This window comes from Aedes albopictus, chromosome 3 (assembly GCF_035046485.1).
Source record: "Aedes albopictus strain Foshan chromosome 3, AalbF5, whole genome shotgun sequence".
In the NCBI taxonomy this organism is placed as follows: Eukaryota; Metazoa; Arthropoda; class Insecta; order Diptera; family Culicidae; genus Aedes; species Aedes albopictus.
In genome coordinates this window covers 226,467,152-226,484,660 of record NC_085138.1, presented here as the reverse complement: position 1 = coordinate 226,484,660, position 17,509 = coordinate 226,467,152, and the positions used below count along the sequence as shown (strand labels likewise).

General features: G+C 35.1%; 1 protein-coding gene across 4 annotated transcripts in view; it reads right to left on the bottom strand.

The window, feature by feature from the left end:
- Window positions 1-17,509, bottom strand: part of LOC109397769 (rho GTPase-activating protein Graf) — a 178,426-nt gene that overhangs the window by 59,277 nt on the left and 101,640 nt on the right. For all 4 annotated transcript variants that reach the window (XM_029878110.2, XM_029878112.2, XM_029878111.2 and 1 more), the window contains exons 3-4: window positions 9,453-9,610; window positions 9,042-9,215 (exon numbers count right to left, since the gene is read on the bottom strand). In XM_029878110.2, coding sequence (XP_029733970.1) covers window positions 9,042-9,215; window positions 9,453-9,610 — 332 coding nt within the window. The remainder of the gene's footprint in view (window positions 1-9,041; window positions 9,216-9,452; window positions 9,611-17,509) is intronic.

Genomic DNA, 17,509 nt, shown 5'->3' with positions numbered 1-17,509 from the left:
TCAAAAGTTTGGGGTCACTATCGTAAAACATGGAAAAGCGATTTGTTTATATCTTTGTCATCTTTCATTCAATTTTAATTCTTCTTGGCTTATTTGAAACAAAATAAATGATACTGCATAGACGATTGTACGACATTTCCCCGAAAACCAGTTCCCCGAATGAAGTTTCCCCGAAAGTTTTTTCCCCGAATGTACCATTTCCCCGAAAAATGTTTCCCCGAATGTACCGTTTCCCCGAAAAGATTATTACATATGCCATTTAACATTGACCCAATGCACAACTAGGGGCATCCGGTCTTTAGGACGAAGTACGCTTAGCCAAAGTACGTCAGACCGAAGTACGTTAAGCCGAATGGGTTGCAAAGCTAAAGTTCATAGGGTAGAATGGGTCAGTAGGCCGTCTTCTTAATTTTATTCATAAACAATGTTGAAATTTGTTTTCGAAGGCCTAGAAGATGTTTGAGTCCCATGAGTGTTTTACATTCCTCGAATCTAGGGAATTCTATGGATACTGGGATATACTTCCATGATTTTACAATATTTCTTTATTCTTTTCCCTTTTCTCACATAGATGATTTCTTGATATTGATGTTATACTGTTACTGAAGTACTGATGATCAACCCAAGTAACATGTTGATAGGCAATTAGTCTTGTAGAGGTTTTGAAAACCGCCATAAATCTTTCTATCTATTATTTTGGCTTTATTTTGGTTCTAAGAACCTCTTCTAGTGTATTTGACTAAACAATGTTACTTGGGATGTGATCACCCTGCCAACATTCCATCTGAAAATTTCGCCTCTTTTTATAACACGTAGTGGTTTTTAGTTGTAATATTGCATAGCTTATTGCCGGTAGTAATTTATCAAACCACTGACTGTCCTATGACAGATTACCCTTCTTTGAGAAGTCGGCTGTTCTTTTGAGTATTGGGTTATATATGATCAAACTGAGTATTTTCTTGGCTTTCAACTCAGTTGTAATGATGCTCGTCTGGCATAATGATACTTTCGGCCTAATGATTGCAGCCTAACGTACTTCGGCCTGACATACTTCTGCCTAAAGATCCAGCAGCGTCTTTTTGGCTAAATTAATAACCTTTCATTTAATAAAATTTTCCTTCTTTCAAACATAGGCTGTTCTTTCAAGTAGAACTGCTCAATCAATCATCAGTTATTTGACTGCTGCTATATTTATTTTTTTTGTGACCGACTGTTCTAGTAGGTATCTATAGCCGTTATAGTAGAAATCTTCATCAAAGATTCTCCCTTCTTTCATCATATACAGTTCTTTCAAAATATTGCCGGCGGTCTAACTACTAGTATGTTCTGTAGAAATGTCAATTCTTAATTCTACTTCGGTCATGGTTAATCCATTGATTTACAAAAAAACTGAAGAGTGCTTAGCTTCAAATCTGTTTGTCAAACAAATTGAATTACATTGGCTTTTGTTTTAAAGCCTGTTAATACACATTAAAATTGTGCTCACAGACTTCCTTCGCTAGCAAGAATACTTTAAGACTTAAAGTTGAAGTCATCTGGATCATGTCTTTTACAATGACAATGAACTTTAGCCGATTACTACCATAATCACGATGACTCGTTTTAAAAGTATTATGCGTTTAAAGGGCGTTTTCATCGATTGAAAATTCAAAAATAAATAGAAAGAACAGCCTATGAATAAAAGAAGGGAAAATTATGATGAGCGTGGTCTTAGTCGAGTGCCATGTCATTTTCAATCAGTACAACAGAAAAGAACGACCAATATTAAAAAAAGCAAACCTCATTGAAGCATCATGAAGAACATTATAACTCGAAGAATTCATGGTAAGAGGGAATGCACAATATCAATTAGATGTGAATGTTTCCATGATCTTGATATCTTTCTAAAGACTACACATCGTCACACTTTGTACTCAGGCTAACTTTCCGCTACTTCGTTTCAATGACTAGTTCAGACAATGGAATTAATCAAGAAAATGATTAGAAACCAGTACTAAAAGTAGTATTATAAATATTTCGGGGAAACGGTAAATTCGGGGAAACGGTTCGTTCGGGGAATCGTTTTTCGGGGAAATATCTTTCGGGGAAACTTCATTCGGGGAACTGGTTTTCGGGGAAATGTCGTACAATCTGCATAGACATTGAACCATACATATTTGTTGAAATTTACATACTAAAACTTAACATAAAGTTGTCTCATTTTTTGAAGTGTGTTGAAATGTGTTAACTTTACATAACATTTTTATATACAAAAATCGTTAAATACGTTACGTTAAAGACATCAAACGTAAATTTAGTCAATTATCTTTGAAATGAGCCAAAAAGAATTAAAATTGAACTATAGATGACAAAGATATCACCAACTCACTTTTCCATGTTTTACGATAGTGACCCCAAACCCCATATTGAGGGGTGACCCCAAACTTTTGGTCGATGACATGAAGAGTTAATTTACTTAATAACTTTTTTCCTAGATTTTTAGCTAAGTTCTGTAAAAAGCAGTTGAGAGCTAATAGAAAATGGGTTATATTACCGCTCTCATCTTAAAATTTGGTCGACCCAATTTCCAGCGACACTGCCGTATGTTTTTATTCATTTTTTAGAAAATTTGCAACTTTGAGTTAAGTTTACATGTAAATATTTTTGAAAAAGTTTCTTTTAAATCATGTTCGAAGTTTCTTTGACTTATTATCTTTTGAATGAGACCTAGGGTTTTGAAATCAGACGCAAATTGGCAGAGATATGGGCCTAAAAAAATGACATGTTTTTGAGGGGGTGACCCCAAACTTTTGATCGATAGTGTATCTATATTCTAGTCAATATGAAGGAATATAACTGAACTATATTCAGTGCTGAAAATTTCATTTCGTCGTATCTAAATTCAACCACCTACAGCTCATTTTAGAAGCTGAACCTGAGAATATAGTATATGAAGAACTTGTGCGGCTAGACCAGTTCTACAAGAAAGTCACGAAAAAACCGCTATTTTTTGAATTTTAAGGTAAATGTCACGGACTATCTTCGAAAAATTCCAAATGATATTCACCATGAATATCATTGGCATTTTTCGAAGGTAGTCCGTGACATTTGCCTTTTATACTCGAAAAATAGTGGTTTTTCCGTGACTTTCTTGCAGAACTGGTCTAGCCGCACAAGTTTTTCATTTACCATATTCTCAGGTTCAGCTTCTAAAATGAGCTGTAGGTGATTGAATTTAAATATGACAAAATGATTTTTTCAGCACTGACTATATTAACCATCCTGAATTTTACAGCGATGTTAACATTTTGTCTAATTTGGTGTTTTATTGGATAAATAATCTTATCGCTATAATTTTGTTCCGTGTCAACAATTTTAAGTTATGTCAAAAGTTTTTTGCAGCTCATTACATAAATCATGAACACTCAAAATTCCATTACATTTGGTTTATAGAATCCAGAGATATAACAGTTCAAAGCTATCGAATAAGTGTGCCTTTTACTAGAATCTTCCTAACTTCATGAAGAATACCCCGATCTTTGCCAAGTTTGAATCATTGATAAACAGCTAGTTGACCAACTTACAGTGATAATTGAGATTTTTTGATGCACTTTACGAAAAGTTACAGCTAGTTGAACATTTTTTGAAAAGTGAAAATTTTACCTGTCCCGATCATTTTGTCTATCCCCTGTATATGAACGCAAAGATGTACAAAGTATTTTGTTTATATATTACAGGTATACCTCGATTGAGTGGAAATTTCAATTTTCGAAATGTCTATAAACCAAAATTTTACATAAAATCGAAGCATTTTTTTTAGTTTTTTTTTTTCAATTTAAAATTTAATTTAAAACAACAAAAACTGATTCAAAACTGAGTTTTTGATAAAAAGGCTCGGAGTTTTGGCATATATTAGTAACTCTCGCTAAATAACGAATAAACCACTATCCCGCTAGCTTGTTTAGTGATGAACCCTCATACGAAAGAAAATCACTTTATTAAAGAATATAAAAAATCTTGGTACGATCGAAATCTTTTGTCTTCAAAATATGTATGATTGATTCAAAAGACAATATTTTGACCAATGAGCATACACAATAACGTTATTTGCATGAATGTTCAAAAAAAAATTAAAAAGTTGAGAAATTCATCCAGGGATCCCTTCTAAAAGTCCTCAAGTGGTTTCATCGGAAATTTAAAGATTCGTGACAAGCACTTGATAGAGCGTAATTACTGGTTGTGGTTGCCGAAAGATTTGCCTGTGCGAGTAGTGTATGACGGTTTCCGAATAAAACTTTTCAAATCAAATCATCATGTTACAGATTGTTTCAGAAATGAATTGCTTCACCAATTCCCCCATGATTTTTCACAAATGATGTTAGAGCTTGTTTATGAAATTTGCCCAAGGATTACTTCAGAAATTTTTCTAGGCATTCGGCAATAGATTCTCCAATTGGAGATTTCTTTGGAAAATATACCAAAAATTTCTTCAGAAATTCTTTTAAAAACTCTTTTTAAAAAAATCTTAAGGAAAATTGTTAGTGCATTCGGCCTGAAATTCTCCCACTGATTCGTTCAAAAATCTTACACGGATTCATTCGAAAATTTTCATCAAGGATTTGTTTAGAAATTCCCCATATTCTACAAATTCCACAAAGAATTTTTTCCAAGTATCTTGCATGATTTACTTCTGAAATTCCTCCATTTTTTATCCTAAAATTAATCCATGAATTCAAGCAGAAATTCCTCCAGAGATTTTTCAAAAATTCTTTCAGAGATTCCTTCAAAAATTTCTCTAGAAATTCATTCCGAAATTTCTCCAGAGATTCCTTGATTAAAACTTCCAAAGATGCCTTTTTTTCTAAAAATTATCCATGAATTTGAGCAGAAATTCCTTCAGAGATTTTTTAAAAAATTCGTTAAGAGATTCCTTTAACCATATTCGTGCATTGGAGTCATTATAACCCTTACACGTGCATTAGGTGAGCGAGGTGAGCGCAAGCTAATGCACGAAGAGAGTTAAACATTCCTTTAGAAATTTATTAAAAAAATACTCCAGATATTCCTTTAATAAAACTTTTAGAGATGACATCAGAAACTATTCCAGTTTTTCAGAAAATGTTTCCTATCAAAAATTTGTACTGGGGTTACTTTGGGAATTCTTCCAAGGAATTCACTCTCCAGAAATTCCAGAAGTTTCACAAAGAGATGTGTAAGAAAGTTGTGTATGAGTTTCTGCAAAAATTCCTCCGGAAAATCCTTTAAGCATACTCTGAAACAATCTCCCAAGGATTTATTCCGAACTTTTTCCGGGGTTTACTTTAGAAATTGCTTCCGGGATTTGTTTTTAATCTAAATTTCTGTCAGAAAAAAAAATTAATTCCTCCTGGAACTCTTTTAAAAAAAATGGTCAGATCCATTCCGAAATTTTCACAAGTTTTTCTAGGGATTTCTTCAGAGAATCTTGCATAGCATTCATTATAAATTCGACTTATAATTTCTTCAAAAATAGTTCCAGATTTTCCTTCAGAGATTTCTTTACAAATTTCTCCGAGGATTACTTTGGGGAAACTTCCAGATTTTTCGATAATTCTTTCATGAACCCTTGCTGAAATCTATCCTAGGATTATTTTAAAAAAATCTCTAACGAGATCCTGAAAAAATCTCCCAGAGATTCTTAAAGAAATTCCTTTGGAAACTTCTTGTAGATTTACTTTGGAAAATCATCCAGAAAATCTCAAAGGAATTCAGGCAGAAATTCTTTCACAAAATCTGCTAGATATCGCTCAAGACTTTAGATTGTCCTCCAGAAATTTCTCCAAAAACTCTTGCAGAAATTTATCTACGAATTGTTAAGAAATTTTTCAAAACCTTCATCTAAAAAAACTTCCATGAGTTTTCTCAAAAATACTCCATTTCTTTCGATTTTTTTGGAAAATGATTCACAGATACATTGATAATCAGAAATTCAGAACTCTTTTAAAATTTTCTCAGAAGCTTTCTAAAGACTTTTCTCCAAGGATTGCATAAGAAGTTGTACAAGAGAAGAGTAGGCAAATTCCCAAGACTGTTTCACATACCTTCAATACATTTCTCTTACAGAAATTCCGCCGGGTATTCCTCTATGTTGTTTCTTAGAAATTCGGTCAGGATTTCTCTATGATTTTATTTTTCTAAAAATAACTTAAAAGGTTTTGTTAGATATTCCACCAGGGATTTCCAGGTGTTGCTTCAAGCTTTTCACCTAAAATTTCTTCAGAAAATCCATCTATGGATTTCTAAAATATTCTTGTTTTATCTTCGGAAATTCTTTCAGGAGTTATTTTGGAAATATTCTTGAGATTTTTTTATAAATTCCTTCTGAAATCCTTCAGTGATACTTTCGAAAATATATTTAGAGACTTCTTCAATATTCCTAAAATTACTTCAGAAATTTCAGTAGGAATTTCTTCAAAAGTAGTTTCATGGATTCTTTCAGAAGGAACTGCTGGAACTTCCTTCAGGAATCGCCCAAGCGGTTTCTTCAGAGATTCTTCCAGGAATTCATACATGGGAATGTACCAGTGAAGGGGCACTGAAATCGGGGAGCCTTGATTAACTAGCTCTGATTTTACCATGAGAAGTAATTTATCACACATCTTGTCAGTAATCTGCCGAAGCTTTACAATGACCTTTTTATGGAATTTGCTATACATTTTGGAATTCAAACAAGCTGAGTACACGCCAATTAAGTATCTATCACATATCTGGAATAGATTACAATTCTCGGTGAGGAAGTCATAAGAAATGTTGAAAGAAGTTTGTTAGAAAGCTTTGGCGAATGGGCAGTTTGGATGAAAAAATGTTATCATTGCTAAGGGATCTGTCGCCAGAGAATCAACCCATATTCTTTGCTTATCGTGATCATCGACAAAGCGAGATATACATAGGCTCAGTGTACCAGTTAAGGCTATAGTACCTCAAATTCGCCATAGTTGATTTTCAACCTTTCAACAAATCAACAAGAAAAAATCGTGAACAACAGATCACGATCACAAAAGATGATTGCAATCATTCAAACTTCACAATTTGCTCAAATTATGGTAGAAATAAATCATTTTCCTTAACTTTTCGGCCTCCTTGCACCCTATTTCGCCATAGTGTACCAGTTATGGCAAATCCCATAAGGAATGCATGTAAATAGTGCGAAGTGGAACCCAAATTAACAAATGTGTCCATAACTGGTACATGGTTCCTATCATTGGCACACGCCGTAATAAATACTAAAAGTAGTTTTGGCTCCGTTTTTATATTTTTCCTGTAAATTTTGAAAACTAATCAATCATTTGACTTATTGTTTACATTCGTCGGTGTTCTTCTTATTTTTGTAGAAATAGTTTTTCTTAGGTGGTGCGATAACTGGTACAGGCACCCTAGTTATAAAAAAAAGAAGTCAGAGAGGAAAGTATGGGATTAAGATAAATTTATAAAACTAGGTATGTCATGAGGTATGGCGCTATTATGGGTGCTCCACAAAAAATTTATTGATATGAAGTGCTCCGCGAAATATATGAAGGCTGAAAACCCCTGCATTACGAGTCATCATAATATTTACAAACTTCAAGTTTTAAACCGATTTTACCATTAAAAAATGAACATAAAATGGAGGCAAAATGTACATAAAATCGAATTACATAAAATAAAGAGTCCACTAAATCGAGGTACCGTAATCTGGGGGGTAGTTGATCACTATGGGATCCACATCCTTCAACAGCATAGGACGCTACAATTCTGTTTCAATGGAAGAACTTTTGACGTAAATGAATAGTGTGAATATATTTGAAGATTTTTTTAGGTTTTACATAACATTTTACATAAAAATATCAACTTTTTTGAATGTGCATTGAAACCCGGTGGAAAGACTGTTTTCCAAAAAATCGCCTCCTATGACGCCTTGTATTTCAAATAACTCACAAATCACGTGTATCAATTCATGGTAGGCTTATTAAACATAGCTATGAGTTCAAATTGATGTTGACATATAAATTTTATTTGAAAATAGCATATTTTTGTGAAAGTAAAACGATTTTTAAGAAAAATTGCCTACCCTTACGCGTTAAATGTGGGTCATTCTGTATCTTTAAACTTTATTTTCATTTCACCACGCAAAACACACCAGTTGTAAGAATTTTAAAAACTCAGACTATAAGTAAACACATCGGGGCCCATATAGCCGAGGCGGTAAACGCACGGGTATTCAGCATGACCATGCTGAGGGTGACGGGTTCGATTCCCGGTCGGTCCAGGATCTTTTCGTAAAGGAAATTTCCTTGACTTCCTTGGGCATAGAGTATCTTCGTGCCTGCCACACGATTTACACATGCAAAATGGTCATTGGCAGAGGAAGCTCTCAGTTAATAACTGTGGAAGTGTTCATAGAACACTAAGCTGAGAAGCAGGCTTTGTCCCAGTGGGGACGGTACGCCAAGAAGAGAGAGAGAGAGAGACTATAAGTAAACAATAACCCCAAAATGTGGAACTGGGATGGACATAACTTTTAACCGAATGGAAAATCTGTTTTTTCTTTCCAAAGACTGTCCAACTATTTAACCAACCCAACCTCATTTCATTTGGTATTTCTCCAGTTTCTTCCAAAATTATATCTGGGATGCCTACAGGAATTCCTGCTGGGGTTCCACCATGGGTTCTTGCTGGGATACCTTAAGCAGTTCTAGCTAAGATTGTTTCAGGGAATCCTCGTGCGAATTCTTCAGTAATTACAGCAGGGATTTTCTAGGGAATTCTAGAATTCTAGGATACCTATTTTAGACGGCAGATTCTTCCATTAATGATGTGGTATCTACTGCCCCCACTCACATATCAGTCCCATTAGTAACAAAGGTGACGTACTATGAATATAATGAATAGACAATACACTAATCGCATTACGAAAAAGTTGTAATTTCTAGACTATCATACTGGTTTGCCATAGAAAAAATCCTCTCGTAGTCTAAGCCTCTTGACTTTTATAAGTTAATATCAGCTAATCTGTATCTAAATAGGAATAAAATCATTGCGCTTACCTCTACGACGGCAGTCCCCGGCTTTTTGGAGGACATGTTGAGGAACCTTTCTTGCGCCTGGCAAAACTTGGCCGTCTTCTTGTCGTACTTCTTCTTGTTCTCCTTCACGCCCCCTATATGACACTTGCGAAACTCCTCCAACGGTCCGACGATCTGGTCGTGCGCCCGGTCCAGCTGTGTGTGTAGCAAAACGAGCAAACAAAACGAGAAACAGGAAGGAGGTGAAAAATGAAACATATCAAGTGCGGTGTGGTTGTTGATGATGATGATGTAACTCGTTCGGGTCGGTAAATGTTTACATTGCTACACCTTATTGGCTGACTTTTAATGGTCGGCCGACAACAGCAAATTGAAGCCCCGGAAAGAGTTGGATAGAGAGAGAGAGAGGCTGGTCAGGGAATGAATACTCACCATATTATCGCGTTCTTCTTCGATCGCCGATATGAGCTTACTAAACTGCTTAAGGCTATCTGCTATCACCTGCTCATCGTCGGTTTGCGTCGAACCGATGCACTCGAAGTTGAATTCATTGAGACTCTTGGACAGAGTTCGCTGCGCCCGGGATAGATCTGCAAAGAGCAATGCGAGAAAAAAACGGAAACACGATATTATGTTAGTACGGTGTGTAGACACAGAGACTCAATAAACTAATTCAACAGTTGCTTCCCTCTCGTCCTCCAAGGGATGGAGGTGTGAAGGCAGAAACTGGGTAAACGGGGCATCAATCAACAAATCGTTTGCGAAGTCATGCGTATTTGCGCATGTAGGAAAGAGGAAATGAATCATTTGCAGAGTAACCACATAAGTTTAGGCCACGTTTTTGGGATAAAAATGCTCTTTTTTACATATTTATAATACTTTAGGGGCCTTACATAAACCACATAGACTTTTTGGGGGGTAGGTCTAGCCGAAGTCTACGCACCAAACATATTTAAAAAATGTTGTATGAACAAAAGTCAACGAGGGGGGGGGGGAGGGTGTTTTGAGTTAGCCAAAATTTGGACTACGTGGTTTATAAACAGCCCCTTATAAGCACAAAAAGTTAAAAAAAAACGTAACAAACAACTTCTTGATATACAGTATTTCCGTATACGTTATATTATTTTAAAATACTGAATATTTGGGATAAAAATTGACAAAACTTGATTCCAGAAACGATATCACGCACTGAACATTATTCTAAACTGACGTTCTACGCATAATTGTTCCATGTAGGGAATCCCCTACAACATGGGACAATAATGCGAAAAACAGCAGTACATTAAACACAATAATTAAATTGTTCTCAAAAGCTCGGTGTTAATTTATCTAAAAACGGATCCAGGAGGAAGGAAGAAGAGGAGGTCAACGTATTTCAAGGAACCCTGTATTTGGTATCAATTTACTACTGAACAGCATTCGATTGTCTGAACTAAACCATGATAATCTGTAGGGTACGTCGTAGAGACGCGAGGAAGTTGTGAATAAATGCATCAACCACATCGAATTACAGTACGAGGCTTCGGTAGACTCGGCTGCCTTGGCAAGTTTACGAAAAATGGACATCATTCCTAATAATGTTCAGCAAAATCTCAACAGTAATATATTTTTACCAGAAAAAAAATGGTAAAGTTGGAAACGTTTATTGAACTTCGTTAGATATTCACAGATAAACGATAACATTCTACCGAAATTCGGTAACTTTTTACAGATTTTTGGTAGAAAACCATTACCGAACGTTCAGCAGCTGAGATTTCGTTGAAAATTTCCGAACGCGACTAGCCGTGTATTATTATTATTTCATTAGAACATTTTGTTGGATGAACTTAACCAAACTGAAAAAAGAGTTCATTTGAAGTTAATTAATAAAACAGTTTTCAAAGTTCATTATATGAGCCATGTAGGTTTAAAATTTGATTTCATTCGGTTCATCGAGTCTGGAGATACAACAGTTTGAAAATGACTGCCAGATAAATAAACCTTTTACCAGGATCGCTCTCACTTATGAAAGAATTATTCATTCTAGCCCAAAGATCATTGAGCATGAGCATTAGCATAGATGGCTTGCCCAAACACGCTAAAACCGCTCAGCACTAAAGTGCATAATTTCCAGACTACATCAAAAATGTGTAACACTTACACATTCACAAAATCAGCTCCTGCGTCTGCAAAATTGTGAAATTCGCAAAAAAAAATGTGCAATGCTAGGTTTACTGGTGACCTTGCCAAACAAAAACAAATCGACATTTCGCATCTAGAAGAGTGTACGAGCTGTTTTTGTGAATGTGTAACTGTAACACATTTTAGGTGCTGAGCGGTTTTAGCGTGAATATGGACCATTCATAGAGAACTAGTTGATCAGCCAACAGTGGAAATTTGATAACTGTCTAGTAGGCCGTCCCTTATTTTGCAAAATTTAGAAATGTTATAAGTTCGTTAGTGGAAAATGATCGTTTTAGCTAAAAATGATCGTGTCAAAATTTGAAGTCCGTATCTCAAGGCTAAGTGGTCCCTCAAGGAGCCTAAAGTTGTCAAAAATTGAATGGGACCAAAAAAACATGATTTGTTTTTCGACAAAACGCTATTCCACTAAAACCGGTGATTTTAGGACCCTAAAGGGCCGAAAATGTACTTAGAATTACAATATCTCTACTCGTTTTCAAGATATTGACAAAAAACGATCGAAAAATCAGCATTTTTGACCATTTTTTTAGATTCCGAAGGAAACTTACCCTATTTTGTTCGATAACTCAAAAACGAGTAGAGATATCGCAAATCTAAGCACATTTTTGGCCCTTTATGGTCCTAAAATTACCGGTTTTATTGGGATAGCATATTTTTTTGTCGAAAAAAATTTCATGTTTTTTGGTCCCATACAATTTTTGACAACTTTAGGCCCCTTGAGGGACCACTTAGCCTTGAGATACGGACTTCAAATTTTGACACGATCATTTCTTAGCTAAAACGAACATTTTCCACTAACGAACTTATAACATTTCCAATTTTTGCAAAATAAGGGACGGCCTACTGTCTAGGCTTGTTACGAAAAGTTACAGCTAAAGCTACATTTTTTTGTAATGCGTAAATGTACTATGTGTAATGTGTAAATATATAATACTATTTATTCACACATTAGGTGATTAGGTGAAATAGATAGAAGACGGGCTTGATAGTCTAGTGGCTATCGCTTTTGATTCATATGCAGAAGGTCCTGGCTTCAATCCCTGGCCCGTCCTTTTCCTTCTACTTTGTATCTTTCTGTCCACTTTCTCTATACTCTCCTCTCTATATATACAAATCATGTATATGTCCATAGCCATCGCTAGAACCAGAAACATTTGAAAAGCCGTTTCCCTTCCTTCGAACTTTCACTGCACAGTGTCAATCTATCAGATAACACCTACAAGTTATGCAATCAAGCGAACTGTGCCGTTTTAGCTTATAACTATCGCATAAGCAGGTGATAGATTAACACCTTACGCCTGGTATCAACGCACCAATGTGTGAGCCCTCTGCCGACCATATCCCACCAAAACTCCGACATTTGCATGAGTTTGTGCAGACGCAGAGGTATATTCGGTCTGATGTGGATACAAACGATTGCAATCATCACTTCCTTCTCCTTCCCCACATTGACCTGCAAGCTGACGTGGCGGACGCCATTGTCGCCTAAAAATAGAAGATCACCAACGCGCACACACTGAAAATGCCTGCTAGTCCCCGGCAGATAATCTCATTGGTTCCTAGTGTGAGTGTAGCTGGTCTGGCGATACTGGAGTAGCATCTACGGGCGGTCAATCAACCTCAAGCTCATGCTCAATTTATTTAATATATTTTATTAAATAATCGGGGGAAAATCGTTGTCATAAACCCAACTGCTTTATGCTACCCATGACTAAAGCCATGATATCATGGCCTAAACGATGGAAATCATTAACAATTATAACCTTCCTCAAGACCAGAAGCTATAATTGCTAAAAGCGTTATGCGAAGCTATTCTCGATTTCAGAAATAGTAGAAAACGCTGAGCCACGAAATCATGACTATGATTGCAGTAAACATGACACCGAGGCATAAAAACTTAAAAACAATGGATTTTGGCGTCACTAAACGTTACGCAATGCAGCCATTCTGAAGGTGTTTCAGCTATTTCTGTTGGGTTTGCTGAAACGCTTTGTGACAATTATTGGAAATCATTCTGGAGCTCATCCACAGATTTCTCCCTGGAATTGTTCTATGGATTTTTTTTTACTGCATAAATACAAATACTAATTGCTCCTGGGATATCTCAAGGATTCGTTTCAAAAATTCCACCAGCAGTTCCTTCCTTCAAGCTAGGATTCATAATTTAGATCGTTTATGGAGTCCTCCTGGAGTTCATCTAGGAATTTCTTCATAAATTGATTAGGGCATTGTACAAGAATTTCTCAAGAGATACCGTAAACCGGGGTCAACTTGATCAGCGGGATGAAATTGATCATTCGGGTACTACATTGTAATTCCATACTATAGGAACTCTTAAGCGTCGTAATGATATTAAACTTCTTATGTCATCTGATTCGTAGATGTCTAGAGATGAGTGTAAACTTTTATTTTTGAAGAAAAAAGTTAGTTTTGCTTCATATTTTTTTGGAATTTACAATGTATTTCTCATTTAACTGAAATCATTGCTAATAAACAATCGATTGCTAATAGGACTTCCCGTAAATTCTCTATTTTAATAGTTTTGTGGAGCCTTGGTTTGGAAGTTATGTAACTATTCTGAACATGAAATCGTTAAAAAAAAGTTCATTTTTAATGAAATAGTCATTTATTGTGATAGAAATGACTTATTTAATTGAAATTGCCTACTTTTAGGCGTTAAAGGGGGAAATTTTAAAATTTAATTTTACAGTTTAAGTATTAAATTCACTATTTATAAGATTTTAAACGCTTAATTCGATTTTAGAAGAGCAAAATTAAGCAGAGAAAGAAATTTTCCTTTCCAACCGATGCTTTGTATACTGATCAATTTCGTCCCAAAGTAGCATTTCCATTTTTTTATTTTTGGATTTAACTTAAAGTTTAAATTTGTTGAACAAAATTCTACCACATAGTTCCTTGGAGATGAACCAGCCTCGGGCTGAAAATCTCCCTAATAAAGCTAATAATAATAATAACATAGTTCCATGGAGATTCACTGGGTATTGGTTTTACAGAATTTTTTTTGACAATATTTGAATTGCCACTGATGTTATGCGCAAAAACTGTTTAAAAGTGATCAATTTGACCCCGAATTACGGTACCTCCTGGAATTACACGTCGGACTCGATTATCCGTAATATTTATATCGCGATATGTTATATTATATTTTGATGAAGAAATTTAAAACAATTTATTATTACTATACAGTGATGACCTAATTTCATCTTTCCTTTGTTTTGTCTTCTCTCGATTTGAGAGCTATTCACCCAGTGAGGCGCAAATCAGTATGGAACGAAATGATATGCAGAATATTATCGAAACTGTGGAGAAAAACAGCGCCCTCTCCCGTCATGTGCCATTGACCGTGGAAGGAAGTTAACGATGGTAGCTGACATTTGTTAAATGGAAATAACGTAACGCATCACCGGACAGATTAAGGTGCGGTTCTTGGAAAGGGCAAACTTTTCAAACACGGTGGTGATCACCTGCACGCCGTATTGCGTGTTCAAGTTTTGGGAAGAAGAAGAACTATGTGCTACTTAGCTGAAAGGCATCATTTGTTCTCTTTACAAAATGGAGCACAGACTGCAGAGTGCCAATTACCGAGGAACAACAATCCGTACAAAAACATGGATGGGTCTTTCGTCGATGAATGTTAAGCTGATGTTGGTGAAAGCCGTTTAAAGACGGAACAATACCTTAACATATGAACGTTGTTTCTCGACGAAACAGATAAGACTGATTCGTTTACTAGTTGACCGATTTGCAAACTTTTTTTATTGATTCGTATTTGAAATCCTGAGGTACCGTAGAATGGATTGTTAAGAACTCATGGGGTGTTCACACACTACTTTGAAAAATCGCCAAACCGTAAAAAAATTGATTAACTTATTCCAAATTCGCTTCAAATGTGCGTGGGAAATAAAGGCATACTATAAGGATTACCACTAAGGTGGCCCACACTTATATGAAAATGTTCTACAACTCATTTCAAACAAAACTAAGGTAAAATATTTGATGTAACTAAGGTGGTTTTCGAACACCGACATTTTTTGTGAAAAAAGTCTAGTTTCATCTTTTTTTGGGGTGTTAGGGAATTAAATTTCTCATATAACTTTTTTATTTATTATGTTGAATTTGTTATGAAGTTATGAGGCGATTGATTCATTGTATAGCAGTTACTTTTCTGAATGACGTATTACAGATTTCATTTTGGGTCATAGACACCCCAACAGTTGCTATGGATGATAAATTCAACTAATTCAATATAGATCTTAAGAAACAAGTGTTACATATAATTATAATGCCGCAGTAGTCCCTACTTTACAGAAGTTTGTGTTCTTCTGGTATTTTGGTATGTTTTAACGAAAGCGTATTCTTCAAAATAGATTTACCGTCTGTTTTCTTATTTAAATATTATTAATGGTTGGCGCTAAAACGTTACAGCTTTTTGACAATGTGGAATATGCTCACTTGTTCCATATATTATGTAAACCAGACTACTACTAACTCTTGCAAATGAAAGTATTTATGAAGATGACTCAAGGCTGCTAAAATATCTCAGAATCTAAAATACGAACTATCAGCGATGCTCCAGAGTAGAAATATCAGCACACAGTTTACACCCTGGGCCATCTAATGATGCTTGCTTATAAAACATTTCAATGTAAATTAGTTTTTAAGTGAACAAAAAACTGTAAATACACATCCTTAGTTTATGACCTGTTGGTCAGTCTGAACTATTCAATTTGATTACTCTAAATAGTAACTGTGAATAATGTGTTTGTTAAAAATTGAAACCACTCAGGTACAATTGACGGTAATTTTTCAGATTTCGAGAATTTAACAAAAAAAAACTAATATACAAAGGTAGATGACAATGAAACTGTCCCTGCACCTTCAGGACTATGATAATCTTTTTCGGAGATGTTCAAGAAATATTACAGTCACTGTTTACAATAAATCAGTTTTTATCTTTCCTTGACATATAAGAACTTTTACATTTATTCCCTTGAATTCCTTGAGCACCCCATTTTCATATTTTCCAAAAATTCGCACATTTTGTCAAATATCTTCAATTTCTCCCAAAAATCATCAAATTTTGTAATCTATATGCGTAGCAGGAAGCAAGACAATGGTAGGACTGCTTTTCCTGAAAGTTTACATACTAGTTTTTAAGATATCGTGATCACCATAACTTCACTTTATAAAAACACCATTTCGAGATTATCGCGTTTGAAGTTTCGCGCTTCGTCTTGGCCTTTTGGAGAGTGCGCACTACAACGGGCTGTAACTTTGGTTCTAATGCTCCAATCTTTATGAATTTGGAATGTGTATTGTCTAACTAGTGTACTATCAGAATATGCAATAAAAAATTCAATTTTTTCGAACTTCACAAAATATGTATGAATATAGATTTTTTATTTTTTTTTTATTTTTTTAAAATAAATTTCAAAGGAATACCCATTTTTGGGTACTTTTCACCCAAAATATATATGGGAAATAATCCCTGATATAACATTTCGCTCTTAGCACCAAATGAAAGAATAGATCCTTTAGCTTTCGTTTGATGGGTGACTTAACGACACTATTTTTTTTTAAATATTAGTCTTCCACCGTGAACAATATGAAACGAGCTCACCAATGATTCTGCCCAACGGCTAGGCCACGTTCTAGTCTGAATAACTTTTGCAATTCTAAAAAACTAATTCACTATGTAGGGTAAATCGGGGTAATTTGGCCACCTTAAGCAAAAGTCGATTAAAGATGCAGAAAACAACGTTGAATCTCTCGCATATCGTATGGTCAGAATGTTTCTGATAATACTATACTAGTTGCATAAAAATATCATAGGCTAATCGTGTTTAAATCCCAAAAAATGATTTTTGAAAAAAGAGTTGTTTTTGCGTTGATTTTAAACCATCGGGGTAATATGGTAATATTTTCAATGAAGAATTTATATTGCCTAATGCAATAAAAACTTCATATGCTTCGCTTGATATTGAATCATATAGTACCAACTTGAAGTATACAGAAAACAAACTAATTTGAAAGTTATCAAAGGTATTTAAACAAGAGTAGTCTTATGAGGTGTTTTTGTTCTGCCCTCGTCGGGGTATTTTGGCCAAAAATTTTAAATTTTATTTTTCTAATTTACTATGAGTCCAAATTACTTAGTTCTAATGTTTCAATCGCTTCAATATCAGACCAGTATTGGAGCTCCAAGATGGATTTTCAAAAATTACTCGATTTTAGGTGATTTTCCAGTGGTGCTCAAATTGCCCCATTGGCTAAATTACCCCGAC